The 16,122-nt window shown below is 37.1% G+C and overlaps 1 protein-coding gene across 1 annotated transcript; it reads right to left on the bottom strand.

Moving 5' to 3' along the window:
- Window positions 1–9,134: 9,134 nt before the first annotated feature.
- LOC139976843 (uncharacterized) lies at window positions 9,135–11,520 on the bottom strand. The gene is made up of 2 exons (XM_071985668.1): window positions 11,484–11,520; window positions 9,135–10,469 (listed from the first exon to the last, which is right to left on the bottom strand). Exons 1-2 carry the CDS (start codon window positions 11,515–11,517, stop codon window positions 9,229–9,231), a joined length of 1,275 nt encoding a protein of 424 aa, XP_071841769.1. The 5' UTR covers window positions 11,518–11,520; the 3' UTR covers window positions 9,135–9,228.
- Between the last annotated feature and the right edge of the window lie 4,602 nt (window positions 11,521–16,122).

Genomic DNA, 16,122 nt, shown 5'->3' with positions numbered 1-16,122 from the left:
ATCAATAAAGTCTGATTAGCGTGCATCATGGAACGCCAGGAAGGTAAAAAAGGCCCCATCGCTCCCGCGCTCTTGAACCGCCAATAGAATCTCAAATTAGTAACCAGCGCTCCAAGGAGTACAAGATGAGGTGTGACTTGTCACGTCCCCTCATCGGCCCCACACACCCAGGGGAAACCTGTTATGCAAATATTAGCCCACGGTTTCCTAATCAGAGCCTCAAGGAGTACCAGAATAGGTGTGGTTTGGGATTTTTGGTTGCCATACCTTCCCCCTCCCACACTCCCCAGGAGGGTAATTGGTGCACCACCCCAAGGGGAATCTCATAAACAAACTTCGGATTCGTAATCAGCGTCCCATGAAGTACCAGACTAGGTATAGTTCGGGATTTTAGGTAACAGCCCGTCCCCCTCCCCCATAAACTCCCAGGAGAAACCTGATATGCTAAAATGGACCTCGGAATTCGAAACGGTGGACATAATTTGAAGCCCACCAAAGTATCAATGTACCCAAGCTGAATGGCTCACTTTTTCAGCGTACCACCGCTAGGGTGTCTCCTTTCCAAATTAGGAAAAAAAAACTGGTAGGTGCGTCTCTTTCCCGGGGTGGTGGTAGAAGAGTAATTTAGAAGGAAAAAAAACTGTCATAATAATTAGTGTTATATGTACGGGAAAATCCCGTGTAATAAGTTGTTCTTATATGGTTCATTATATGGTTATTATAAACAGGAAGTTATTTGTAGTAGCTAAATAGGGAGATTTTCATCGGTATTTTCCCTTACAAAGCTTGCAAGAATATCAAGTGATCATTACTTCCCAAGAAATGTCGTTGCATATTTATGATTTTCTACCATCGACAGTTACATATGTTAGGGATCGAACTTAGGGGCGGCAATATTAGACAAAAGTGTACATTTGTTCAAAATACTTAAATAAATGTCACCACCGAAGTACCACAAGGTTCTGTTTTGGGACCTCCACTTGTTCTTATGTTAATGACATCCATTTTTTGCACCCAACATATCAACTCGTCTCTTCGCTGACGATGCAAACGGCTTTCTAGCTATTAAAAGTGTGCAAAATAAACTGAAATGGCCAACTGAATATTTGGTTTGATTCAAACAAACCTACACTTCACATTGAAAACAAAAACACTTACACGATTTTTCATGCGAGTAAATATAATATCCATGTATGATCTGAGAGATTTTGCTTTAATAATACCAAACTTAGTAAATCACCTTTCACGAGGTTCTTTATTTTGATCATTGACGAGAACGTAAAGTGGAAGCAGCATGTGAATGAATTATGTTAATCCATCATTTAGTATATTGGCATCTTCTATCATATAAACGACATTCTCCCCGTTGATACTGCAATACAGATTTATTACTCGTTCATTTATTCTGGGCGTACTTATGCTATTGAAGTTTATGGCACAGCCTGTGCTATTGTCCTTAAACCTCTCCAGACTTCCAGACTATACAAAGTATACTACTCAAGCTGCTCACGAAGAAAGCAGAGCGGTATTCGACTGGTCAGTTGTACATGGATTGCTGCCTTTCAAAAACACATACGATATGTTCTCATATGTTGTACGGGAGTAATTGTTTTTAAATACGGTCATTATTTGTTGACAACTAATGTATTAGCTAATGTAATTAAACCACCTAATTTAACCGAAATCTCAACTCATGCTCGAAATAATAGTAATTATAATCTCTGTAACAATAAATATAACAATAATTTCTGTAACACGTCATAAAACTGTCCACGGCAAATTACTTATCCAACATATTTGTTATGATATTTGTCATAAGTTGCACAACCTTTCACGTGATGTAAGATCGAGCGCTTTCCTTCATTATTTTCAGAAGAATCGTAAATCTTTTCTTATACTCAGTTATCATTTTTAAGTTCACTACCCCGACAATTTCCTTTTTTATTATTTCTCCTTAATATCGTCTTTCTGTGTTTTAGTTTCACGTTCACTAACTCTGATAAATTTGTCTTTTCTAGTGTCCATCATATGTAATAGTATTTAATACAATTTTCAAGACTACTTTTGACAGTCAGTTATGTACAAAATGAAAAATTCATATCGAATTGAACTGAATAGATTAGCATTTTTTACTAGCTGTCTCGTTTTAGTAATTTAGTCAATAAGCATTTGTTTGGTCGATCTTTTTCTTGCGGTAGTTTCCCGTTCAACGCGACAGGATAGCACTATATGTTCACAACAGTATTTCTCTAAAACTGTTTATTTACAATGTAAATACCGGACGACATCACTAGTCGAGAAATGTCCGGTACATAATATTAATCATTGTCTGGGAAAGCATAAACATAGTTTCCTATGTCGACCAATCTTTTTCGTTGAAAAGGATATATTTATGCACTAACAAAAGAAATATAACAAGAGAGAGAGAGAAGACAAGACGAAAATAACCAAAATAACCCACCATATTGCAGACCATAAATTGTGTTTGTTTGGAGAGAGCGAAATGCTCGACGCACCTGGAAGTTTCTTTTCTGCGTTTTCCCAGGTATACATACTGAGATTAAAGTTAAAGGTTTACAGTCTTGTATGAGGCTAATGCCTCCTCACACGACTTTAGAACTTAACCCCTGGTCATTGGTAACATCACACCCACACACCAAAGTGTGCACAATTCAATCAATCTCTCCTGGGGCACCACAGTGCACCACAACCACGTGTCCACCGGGGGACTTCCCATAGGGTGCAGCCACAAACCGGCGCACGCAACTATATTTACAAGTTACCTCGCAGGACCCCATTTATACACCTGGGTGAAGAAAGGCAATGGAGATAAAGTGCCTTGCTCATGGACACAACGTAATGATCTGGCCAGGGCTCGAACCTGTAATCCTTAGATCACAAGTCCACTGCCTTAACCACTTGACCACAACGCCCTCTCTTACCCAAGGTTCCAATGGTTTCATGATGACCATGTGCGAATGTATATGTGGTAGACTAGATGTGGTCCAATAATAGTACATCAGTAGACCTACTAAGGATCTCATGGCTATGCTTACTTCATACTGAGGTTAAAATCTTCATCAGATACATTATGTCGGTGAAGGATTAATCACACGTTGTGCCTAATTGTGAAAGGATTATCGTTAGCAGCGAATAGGGCGATAGGGCGTATCAAAAAGAGATTCCATATCATCTCTTTAAAAATCTACCACCAAATCTGTTGTTGTTATAACTTATATTACAGGCTAGGCTTTAAATTGGATGTTTTTCTGGATATGTATACATATATTTCGGTATAAGTGGAGAAGAAGAAATACTCAATTCAGAATCAATTTTCACATTATGTTAGTAATTCATTTGTATCATTCAGATGACATACCTATGTTGGTATCAGAACTCTAAATATAATCGATGTACCACATACATATTTAATAATCGTGAATAAATGAGACAGAAAAAAAGTATTAGTATTATTATTATTAAGATTATGATGATTATCATGATTATCATGATTGTTATGATTATTATGATTGTTATGATAGTGATTATTGTTATTATGATTATTTTAATATGATTATTATTATTGCTAATATTCTTCTTCTTCTTCTTCTTATTATTATTATAATGATTATTATTATGATTATGATTGTGATTATGATTATGATTATGATTATTGATATGGATATGAATATGAATATGATTATGATGATGATTATGATTATTATTATCACCACTATTGATATTATTATTATGATTATGATGATGATGATGATGATGAAGATGATGATTATTATTATTATTAATATTATTATTATTTTTTTTATTATTATTATTATTATTATTATTGATTCACTTGAGATGTTGAAGTAACAAGACCTCTAGTTGCTGGACGTAAACTATTTCATAAAAAAGATACAGAATGGACCTGCGGTCAAGAAATACGAAGCCTTTCAGCCACATTTTATATAATTTTTAGCTCCTCCTTGCTACTCTTTGCTACAAAATGCCTGCTGGACGCCCCAAAGGAAGCATGGGAAAGAAAAAACTCAAAGAGGCGGCTTCAACCTAGCCTAAGCTCCAGCCTAACCACATCCAGGCATGAAGACTCAGACTCAGACACAGAGGGGCTCAATGTAGCGAGAGACGTTAACGCGAGCATTGACCGTCTACGCAATACTCTCCTAAAAGAAATAACATCATTGCAAGAAGGCTTCAACAAAGCAATTTTAGACCTCAGAGAGGAAAATGCCGCATTAAAGAGACAGTGTAGCTCGCTTGAAACAAGAGTAACACACCTAGAGGAAACCCAAACCATCCATGCCACCATGTTAAACAAGCAGGAACGTTTCTCTAGAAGGAACAACATCAGAGTCGTCGGCATAAAATCATTACCAAAAGAGGACTGCATTGATATAGCCACCAAGGTTTTCGAGGAAGTAGGAATCAAGCCGTGCAAAATTGAACGGGCACATCGAGAAGGTAAAACCGTACCAGGGAGGGACAGACATCTACTGGTTAAAGTATTATTCTACCAGGACAAAATCGGAATCCTCAGATCTGCCAAACAGGCTTTTGCTAATCGAAATCACCACATTATAGACGACCTCACCCAAGCGGACCCACGGGAAAGAGAAAATGGGGGCCAAAAGTTCAACACCTCTATCGTAATGGAGTGAAACTAAGATTCTCTGGGGGCCTCTGGAGAGGAAGCGATGGAAAACCGTATAAATTTGATTGATGTATCTCCTGGCAGCCCCTGAAATACTTCACCCCCTACCCTGTGATGTCTCCAATCTGTTCTACAATTAATTTACCATTCCTGCTGTCCAGTAACTTTTTTTTGTCAACATTGGAATGCATCCCCACAAGAAGCCACCGACGGGAGTTTTGTTTACCCAAGTGGATCCCAGACTCGTTGCTTCTTTTTTAACAGTTATCTTGGATTTTCTTTGTGTTTTTTTGTGTTTGTGTATTTGTGGACTTTATTTCCATCTCAGTTCTGTTTTTCGTCGTAAGTACAACTACATGCAGAGAATGTATTTCGCATTTCGACTCGTATTGATATTTCATGGCCATAGCTGATCTTAAGATTTGCTCCTGTAATGTCAGGGGCTTAAGGCAGAGTAAAAAACGTAGGCAACAATTTGCATATTTTCATCGCCATCATTTTAATATAATTCTTGTCCAGGAAACGCACAGTACCCCTGAGGTGGAGCGCTTCTGGACTAATGAGTGGGGAGGTAAAATTATTTTTTCTCATGGTACTGCTTTAAGTAAGGGGGTCGCTATTCTTTTTAACTCCATTTTTCTGTTGACATTGTTAAAGTGCATTGTGACCAGCATGGTAGACTCATTATTGTTGACTTTAACTACAATCATCGGCTCTTTACCATTGTCTGTACCTATGGCCCTAACCAAGATAACCCTGCTTTCTACAATGAAGATTCTCGTAACTTAAATTCGTTCAATACTAATACTATCATTTGGGGTAGGGATTTCAACTTTGTATTTAATCTTGCCATTGATAAACTCGGTGGTGACCCTAGAACAAACTTTAAAGCCCGTGATGAATGCCTAGCTTCATGGATATTCATAGCCTGGTCGATATCTGGAGAGAGAGAAACCCTCTCTTAAAAGATTTCAGCTGGCATTCTAACATTGCCGATATTCATTGCAGATTAGATTTTTTCCTTATATCTCGTAGTCTTGTTGGTAAAATCGTCAATATTGAATTTCAGCCTCCTCTTCAATCTGACCACTCTATGGTGGTTTTATCGATTCAAATTCATGAAGATAATAGAGGTCCAGGGTTTTGGAAGTTTAACAATTCTCTTTTAGCTGATTCTGCGTATAACGACCTAATCCAAAATCTAGTTGCTACTGTTACTCGCAACACACGTTCTCTATACCCTTCCGCAAAATGGGAGAATCTCAAATATGTCATTCGCTCCAAAACTATTCAATTTTCTAAACAAAAAGCTAAAAGTACACGTAAAAGCGAAATCGAAATTTTACGCAGTATCTCCAACCTGGAAAGAGAGTTGTATGAAAACCACTCTGATGCCATTCGTCAAAGTTTAGATAATGCCCGTAATAAATTAAAAGGTTTTTATCATGACAAGCTTCATGGCATTATTGTTCGGTCGAGAGCTCGTCGGGTTGAGGCTGGTGAAAAAAGCACTAAATATTTTTTGAATTTAGAAAAGCACAAGGCAAATAACAGCATTTTTAGCTTAAATATGAACAGGGGCAATGTCGCCACCAACAGTAGTGAAATTCTTCGGGAAATTCGTTGTTTTATAGTACTTTATACTCTCATTCACATTGTTATCCTTTATATTTTATTAGAGATTTGCCTGACTTTCACTCTGAGGAATCGGACCCCAGTTCTTGCGACGGGCCCATTACTTTAGATGAATGACATAGAGCCTTATGCTCAATGCATAACGGTAAATCTCCTGGTAGCGATGGTCTCTCTACTGAGTTTTATAGACATTTTTGGTCTCTTCTTGGTCAGCTTGCTGTCAATTCCTTGAATTATGGTTTTGATCATCATTCATTATCCTGTGAGCAAAATAGAGGGGTCATTACTCTAATTCCTAAACCGGATAAGGACCATAATGTTATAGCTAACTTTAGGCCTATTAGTCTCCTTAACACTGACTATAAGATAGGAGCAAAAGCATTAGCTAACCGGTTAAAACGGGTCGTCGACAAAACTGTTGGGGATAACCAGACTGGTTATATCAAAAATAAGTTTATTGGGGAAAACATTCGTTTTGTGCTTGACCTAATCGATCACACTACCACAAATAACATTCCGGGTCTTTTGTTCTTTATTGATTTGAAAAAGCTTTTGATTGTATCGATTGGGATTTTATTGACCACACTCTTATTTATTTCAACTTCGGGAACAGTTTTCGTCGTTGGATCAAAACTCTCTACACTGGTAGTTCTTCCTGTATTCTAAATAATGGTCATTCGACAGGTTTCTTCCCTATTCAGAGAGGAGTAAGGCAAGGTTGTCCCCTTAGCCCATACCTCTTTATTCTTTGTGCAGATATTTTAGCTAGAAAAATTATTTGTGACAACACGGTCAAGGGGATTAACATATTTGGGCGGGAGATTAAAGTACTGCAGTATGCCGACGACACCACTTTATTTTTAGACGGTACCCGCAACAGCACTGTTAAGGTGCTGAACACTTTAGAGAATTTTCGACTAGCATCAGGTCTCAAAATTAATCTCAGCAAATCCCAGTTTCTTCCCCTGGGTCCTTTCATTTCAAATAATCCAGCTCATGTCAATGAATTCAATATTTTGATTACTAACTCTCCTATTAGGTATCTCGGTATCAACTTCACTCACAAATGGTAACGATCTCTTTCGCTTAAACTATGAGCAGAAGTTATCTAGGCTGAAACACCAGCTTAGAGTTTGGAATGGGCGTGATCTCACACCTATTGGCAGAAACACAATAGTGAAGTCTTTTGCAATCAGCCAACTCGTCCTCCTTTTTCAGGTTCTGCCTAGACCCCCAAAAGACTTTATTAATAAAATCCAAAGCATTATTTTTGACTTTATTTGGAACGGGAATCCGGACAAAGTTAAGAGACTTACTATCTATAACGCAATTGAAAAGGGAGGTTTAAATATAATACATATTCACAGCTTTGTGGAAGCTCTTAAAACCTCATGGGTCAAGCGTTACTGTAATAATGCCAACACTGGATATTGGAAGCTCTTTTTCATTTCTCTCTGGCGCCGTTTGGTAAAGAGTTGCTTTTCAAATGTAATTTTCATGTCGAGGATATTTCCTGTATCAAAAATATCTTCATTAAGTAAATTTGCATGGCTTGGAGTGAAGTTACCTTTAAGAATCCTTCGGATCACTTTGGTGATCAAATCCTTTGGAATTATCATTTTATTAGAATTGATAATATCATTGTTTATGACAAAAAACTTCACGTTGTCGGTTTACTGTTTGTCAAGAATATATTTTTGCCAGATGGGAAGCCATTGTCCTTCAATGCTTTTCTAACCAAATTTAAGATATTAAGGTATCCTTTTACTTGTTTCATGGGATCATTTCTGCAATTCCTAGAAGCTGGAAAGATTCCGTCAGTTTAGAAAACGGTGTCGAGGAACAGCAAGATCACCTTGTCAATCTCATGTCTAGCATTTCTAAATGGTCACAAGTAGTCTATCCTTGCCTTATAGACTGTATTTCACTCCCGTCAAAAGCCTGCTCTAAATGGAGCGTTACCTTTGACTTCTCTCAAGACGCATCTTAGGAACCAATCGGCTTTTAAATTTAATGAAAATAGCGGCTTCTCCAACTCTGTACTTTTTGCAATATTGAAGAGGAAACTATTGAACATTTATTCTGGTCCTGTCATGTGACGTCTAATTTCCTTTTAGATTGCGAACAGAAATTTTTGGGTAGACAGTTTATCTGCTCAAAAAAAGATCTTTTCTTCGGTAAACTGGTAACAGGTTACGACCCATTGAATTTTTTTATCCTTCACATCAAATACTTTATCTTCAATTGTAAACAAAACAATGTTAAGCCTGACTGCTACAATTTCTTCTATAAAATGAAATTCATTCTTAACGTTGAGAAGCACATTGCCTCGAAGCGAAACTCTACTAGCTCTGCTCGTAGAAAATACATGGCATTAAAGACTTGCTTTTCTCATTCAATCAATGAACTTTGCAACTCTTGACTTAACCTCTGCTTATCATCTATGTTTTTCTGGATATGTTTACATATATTTCGGTATAAGTGGAGAAGAAGAAATACTCAATTCAGAATCAATTTTCACATTATGTTAATAATTCCTTTGTATCAGTCAGATGACATACCTATGATGTTATCAGAACTTTAAATATAATCGATGTACCACATACATGTTAAAAAATCGTGAATAAATGAGACGGAAAAAAACAAAACAAAAAACAATAATAACAACAATAATAATAATTATAATATTTATGATAATTAAAATGATAACAATAATAACAATAATAACAATAATATTATCAATAATAATAACGATGATGATGATACTCATAATAATAATAGTGATAATGATAGTGATGTGATAGTGATAGTGATGTAATAGTGATAAAGATGTAAAAGTGATAGTGATAATGATAATGATATATTATTATGAATTCCGAAACTGATTGAAATAACATTATAACCTCATTTCGCCCATTTTGAATTTAAGCTATAGTGTAAGCATAGGCTCGTCTCTGTTCATATGAATATACTATTGCATGAACATTGCCATTTCCCTGGATAGCCAAACGATTAAAGCCGACTTCTAATATTGTTTGAAAAATAGACCATTCAGAAGAATCTTTATCAATAAACTTCCAAACAGCACGTTCATTAAGGGATAGTTGCAATATATCGACCTCTGGTGGTAGCCACACAGTGAGGTAAGTTGTAGTATTTGTGTCCTGAGTCATATCAAAAACTGGGAACAAGATCTCATTGCTAATACGATGTTGTTCTTTACTCGGTACTTGCAGCATTACAGGACTTGTGTGGTCATTCATCATGGTAAATTGAACAACCAAAACTTTATTTGATGCGACTATCTCCAGTGGATGAGTCACATTTCCGTCCACCAATACTTCCAAGAACTCCCCGGCTGCGAGAGTTGTTTCATTGTGATTACCACCGAGTTTCCACGTAATAATGTTGTTCGTAGAACTCGACAGAATCCTAACAATATAACCACCTGCGAATTCGGGGTCAACCAGCTGAGTTAACGAAAAAACTCTACCCCAGTCTTCTACGGGCTTTAGACATTCTGCAATAGGGTCCGTGTTCACTGTTGTTGATATACGAGCTTTCGTGTGTCCACTGAAAACAGAAATCGGCTTGTTGGATGTCAACTGGACACCAGTCGGGTCAAACTCCAAAGCCAGAGTGTACGTTTGAAACTTATTCAGAAGAATAGTTATATTGTTAGGATACAGTTCCGGGGCGATTGATGTATTCAAGTGGATTTGAATAGATGTGTTGTCGTAGATAGAAACAATTGCAAGCATCTTATGTTTCCGATAGATGTGGTAAGATATTACCCAGTAGTTAGTACCAATATCGTCCACATCTAATAGGCGGAACGCAGACGCTTGACTACTACACTCAGTGAAAGCGTACGCATGAACCTTACCGATGGCAGATATAACGATCGTCGTATTAGTAATTTCGCCGTATGGATCGCGATTCCGTGGATCGATTTCAGGGTATGCCTCCGGAATGAGAATTGATTGGCCTGACCCGGGTGATAGTGTAATGTTGATATCACCTATGTTATTAGGAAGCGGAAAAGACAGTTTAACAGATGCACAAGAAGATGATGATTTTGTCAGTATAGAAACTCGATGAAACGATCTTCCTCCACCACAGAAAATAGGTAAAAATGTGAATGCATACTGTACTTCGTAGTGACCTATGATAAAGTAAATCAAATAAACAGGAAAATGTCAAATATCAACAGGTCGAAGTCCCTACAATCAAAGATTATGCAGTTATGCGATATAAAAGAAAAATGCATTGCTTAAGGCTATAAGAGGCACTGGGCGAGGGCCCGTCCAATCTGGGAGTGGGCATGTTGTGGATGCTGTGGAGATTAATTGCAATGACTTTGAAGGGCAGTGGGACCTGGGACTAGGATTAAAGAGAATAAACCACAAATTAGTTCTAAACGTCCCGAGAAAAGTTATACTCTGTGCGTTCCATACCAAAAAGTCCAGTATTCCAGTTCAGAATTTGTTTCAACAAAACAGCTGTGACAAATTCCAGAATTTCTTAGTTTTCTTTTCATAGAACTTTTTGCTCTTCCAAATTAATTGTAATTTTTTGAACAAAATTATCAATTTGACTTATTATTTTTAAACTGTGCATTCATAGCGGAACAATTATTGAAAGCATGTGAATCAACACTACCTTATCAAGTTTTTTTAAACCGCCACTATTAAGTGGTTAAAAATTCAATATGATCATGACATATATGTTAGTCTTAGCACTTGTAATTGTGTGACAAATATTGCACGTTGACAGTTTTAAGGTTAAGCTAATGTTGAATTCGTAAGTCGACAGATGTTAATATTGATTTTTACGCACATACGATCTTATAGGAAGGGTAATCCCAGGTAGATGATACTATAATCGCGGTATCATAGTTGTCACAAACAAACTCATCAATGAACAAATTACAGAATGCCAAGAATACTTCTAGCAGGAAATAAGTTCCAACCGTATTTGAAAATATGGAAATGGACTCTGTGCACAAAAAGAGAGAGAGGAAGGAAAAATATTTCGAAAAATCATGCTTCAAATGAACGCTACGAAAACAAGAATAGCAATTTCTTGAGGTAGTAATGAAATATAGTGTGATAGTGTGATATATATGATCCACTGGAGTAACCAAACAGTCGCATGCACGCCACATACAATTACAAACCATAGTCAAGCTGTGTTTCAAGACATGAAGCCATATTATCTTCTTCAAAGACCGGGACGTTCGTACTGTGTGTCTGAGCTAGTAATGAGAAAAAGGAGCTCAAATCATAAAATCAAGAAATGAATCACAAATAAATCAGTTTTGCGTCAGTTTAATTCCTTATGGTCCGGGTTAGAATCCAGTTGGATACTGGAATGTTTCACTAAGTTTAATATTTCCAATATCAATATGTTCAATTTGCCTGGTTGGTGAGTTCCTAAAGAACAAAACCGGTCGTGAAGTGGTATCTTTCTGGTGTGTTGATCTTTTTAATTTAATATAAATATAAATATATATATACATATATATATATATACAAATACATACATATATACAAATACATAAATATATATATATATATTTAATATATAAAATAGCGAGTACTTTTAAATCATTTGTCGACGCCTGAAAACCTTGAAAACATAATTTCTCATGGTAGGAATCATGGATACTCTTCATACAAGTTATATGGGTTTGCCATATTGAGTACAAGAATCATATTGCTTGTGGGGTCAAATCTCCTGTAGGTCACTAGAGGCCAAACTTTGAAAACCCTTTTACATGATATCTAACGATGGAAATCGTTGGTACCTCTAAAACTTGGTGTGTGGATTCATAATATTGGAGTGCAATACCCCTGTTGTTTTTGGTGGAGGTGTGTATAGCCACGTACAGTAGACTGACCTGTGTTTATCACGCCATAGTGTAATTGTAACAGCTATAGCTCTGGTTATACTAACAAGCAGAAGTCTAGTGCATTGAAGTCATCGAAACATCAATGCATTTTGCATTCTGGTTAGAGGTAGGTATGGAATATAGTGTATGTGATCCACTGGAGTAACCAAACAGTCGCATACACGACACATACAATTACAAACCATAGTCATGCTGTGTTTCAAGACATGCAGCCATACTATCTTCTTCAAAGACCGCGACGTTCGTACTGTGCGTCTGCATTTGGTTGTATAGAGCTAGTAATGAGAAAAAGGAGCTCAAATCATAAAATCAAGAAATGAATCGCAAATAAATCGGTTTTGAGACAGTTTAATTCCTTATGGTCCGGGCTCGAATCCAGTTAGATACTGAAATGTTTCACTAAGTGTAATATTTCCGATATCAATATCTTTACTTCGCTGGTGAGTTTTTTTTTTTAAATTAAAGATGATATAGCGTCTCATCGATTACTTCAGTTGTAAGAAGACTACGTTAAACTTACATTCTGTTGTGACAATTTGTCTTCTGAAAGACATGTATTAACTTTCAAGCAATTAAGTATACGTCCAGCATAAAGAGCCAATCGATTACCTGATAACGAGAATTGGATGTTATCATCAAATTTGTAGACTGAAAAAAGCGTATGTGATTCGATCTCAGCACATGGGACTTGTTTAGCAGTCTTGGTCTTTTCATCTACGTTATCAATGACGTAACACACTGACGTATCCACACCACCATCTGGAGCTGCGCAAAATAAAACGTTTTGATAGAAACTTCTTTACTAAATTAAGTAATGTTCTTTGCTTAATTAACGTTCTCTGCCTTAATTAACGTTATTTAGAGGCTCTGGACTTGGAGCCACTGATTCCCTCAAAAAATTAGTGAAAGAAGAAATTGCGCTCTCATCTACTTATTGACATTTGTGACATTTTGGTGTAATTTTCTGACAAAATGCTCTAACGGCGGTCTTTCATTTCTTTTTAATTATTTACTGAGATTGTTTATTTTAACCGTGCTACAAAAAGATATGGAATGCCATTTAGAAATATCATTTAAAGACTAAAATAAATTATAAAAATAAAATGTTACAATTAAAAAAGGCTTTATAAGATATCAACAAAGAAACAGTTCTTCATCAAAGGGGCACATTGTATTTGCCAGTAAGGCACAATTTCTATTTTGGAGAAAAATGGGGGCACGTGCCCCCAGTGCCCCCCGGCTCCTACCCCCTGCGTGAGTAAGTCTCATTGATGGCGTTAGCGCATGTAAAAAAAAATATGGATAAGTTGTCATATCGATAGCAGAGATCGGAGTCTACTTGACATAAAGTCCTGATTCCTTCCTTAATGTCCATCCTGTGTTATAGAAATTAATGAAGTAAAAAAGTAGATTATATGTTAGACACTTACCCAAAGTTGCTTTTGATGGCTTCCATCGCTCCAGTACCACAATAATCGCTAAAAGTCGTAGTAAGGTAATAGTGTGTTCCATCTTCGACGATAGCTTCAACTAAATTACAGACAACTTTTAAAGAATGTTTGAAAACTTTCAGTTGAATATCTTCTTAGGGACGAGCTTGAGATGCTATATGTTCAAGTCAGTTCGCTGAACCTAGAGATGAAGTCAAAAGTTACATCATCATACTTACGAGGCAGCATTGCTACCGATATAACTAACTGAAGAGAAAACACTGCAACTAAATTTGCAAAACTCGTGTTCAATTGGCTATAGTGGCAAGCACATTCCACCGGAGAAGGATGCAAGAAATACAAACGTTCCGTCTGCAAGACCACCGATAAAATGGCAGCAGAAATGATGTACAAATTAATCCTTGGAATACTTCAGCTGCATTGCTAATGGGTATTAACAAGAGCGCATGCTATACACCTCTTTGTATAAAGTTGTCATTAACCAGCTTTATTGAAACAATGCGAAAGTTACATTAAAAAGAGAAAAATATTGCACACTGCTGTAGTTGAAAACCTTACTTCGATATATTGCCACTAATCAAGGGCGGCGGAACCGGGGCACAGGGGGCACGTGCCCCCCATTTTTCCTAAGGTTAAAAATGTGCCCTTTTTCTACATAAAAATTGTACTCTTGATCACCTTATTAGGTCAGCGATATTTAACTATCAATGAATTTCTGTGGGTCAAACTCAAAGCTATTTCGAATGGAAAAAAAAAATGTTAGTATCTCTCCTGTCTGACCACAATCACATTCGCCCGGCATTTTCGAATGTTCTCTGCCTAATACACATATACCTACTGGCACCAATGAGCGCAGATTCCGTAGAGAGATCCTTCTCCGTACAACGCCGGATAAAGACATACTTACGGAGCACAATTGGTGAAAAACGGTATAATAATATGCTAATGCTTCATATCCATAAAGCAAGAACGGACGAATTAGTTATACGGGACATCGCTAAAGAGTTTACAAAGCGAAACCCACGTCGAATGAAATATTTCGGGAAGTTTTAAATGTTTTCTAACACAAGGTTTGTAACCAGTGGCGGAGCGTCCATACATCAGGGTGGGGGCGGGGGGGGGTGCCCCATGACGGACTCAAATGTACTGATTATGCCCTTTGAGCTTTTAACCACTTTTTACTTATTCGCGATTACTGACTTTTAATTGCGCTCCCATCTGCCTAATTTTGCATTTGTCACGTTTTGTTGGTGTCATTTTCTGACAAAATGGCGATGACAACTATTTATACTTCGTTTACCTGCAAATTATCAAGGCCCGGCGATCTAGGGTGTATCTTTACTCAAAAAATTTTGTACGCTCCGCGGCAACCTGTGGTGGCGCTCCGCTTAGATAGTGTCGAAAGCGCCCCTACGGACACTCTCGACCCCCTGATCAATACCCCCTAGCTCCGCAACTGCTTCTAACATTCTGGTGCGTGCCATTATGCATATTCAATTTCAAAAAAAAAAAAATTCTAATGCATTTCCAAAAATGCATTGCTATATAACATTGTGACCTTTTAATAAGCAGAAGCCATTTATAGCCTACTATGAATAATGAGTATAGTTTAATATCCCATAACCTACCCCATCCTTTCGTATCTTACATATTTTATTTGCTTTCATGCATGTACCGATCGCATATGCAGGGACATTATAATGATTTCACCTCATTTTGTCTCGAAAGAAAACTTGTTTCTTGTTTCCCAATTTGCACATTGGATATTGCAGTGCTAGTATGCACTTTTCCCTTGAGGGTGGGGGGCGTTGATGGAGTGATGCGTTTACGCAAATAAGATAATACAATAAGAGTTATAAAGGGTACTAAATATCAGGCTGCAACAGTCCAATAAAATCTATGCAAAGTGCCCTTCGACGTCGGTGCCCCCCCCCCGATTAAAATTGCTTCCACCGCCCTTGCCCCCAATTATTGATGTTGGTGATTTGAATATGACCTAAGTTCGACAGGCTAAATCTTCAACTATATACTCAGTCCAGGAAGTTGGATCACTCACAATGATGTCATCCGGTAAATACTGTCCAAACCTTTACTTTGGCTATTATAAAACTTTTTGTTGAGTTATCCTTGAAACCTGGTACATTTGGAATGTATGTTTATAGCTGTCAAAAGTCTATGGCCTTAGAATTTAAAAAAAAATGTGTCTCAATTTGCAGAAATATTATGTCCATCTGTGGAGAAATGATTGATTAACTATAGAGAAATAAAAGAAGGTATTGACCGTGTAATGATTAACTATCTAAATGTATTAACCATCGCCATAGATTAAACAACTTTAAAGATTTCAAACAAATTTAGGGGGTCTATAATGTTGAGTTGTTCTATAATGTTTAGTATAGCAACATCAAACCCACGATATATATCCCTTGGCATACGTAGGAGAACTTTTAGTG

This window comes from Apostichopus japonicus, chromosome 12, assembly GCF_037975245.1.
Source record: "Apostichopus japonicus isolate 1M-3 chromosome 12, ASM3797524v1, whole genome shotgun sequence".
Lineage (NCBI taxonomy): Eukaryota > Metazoa > Echinodermata > Holothuroidea > Aspidochirotida > Stichopodidae > Apostichopus > Apostichopus japonicus.
Note: the sequence above shows the minus strand (reverse complement) of the source record. Positions and strands in the feature narration are given on the sequence as shown.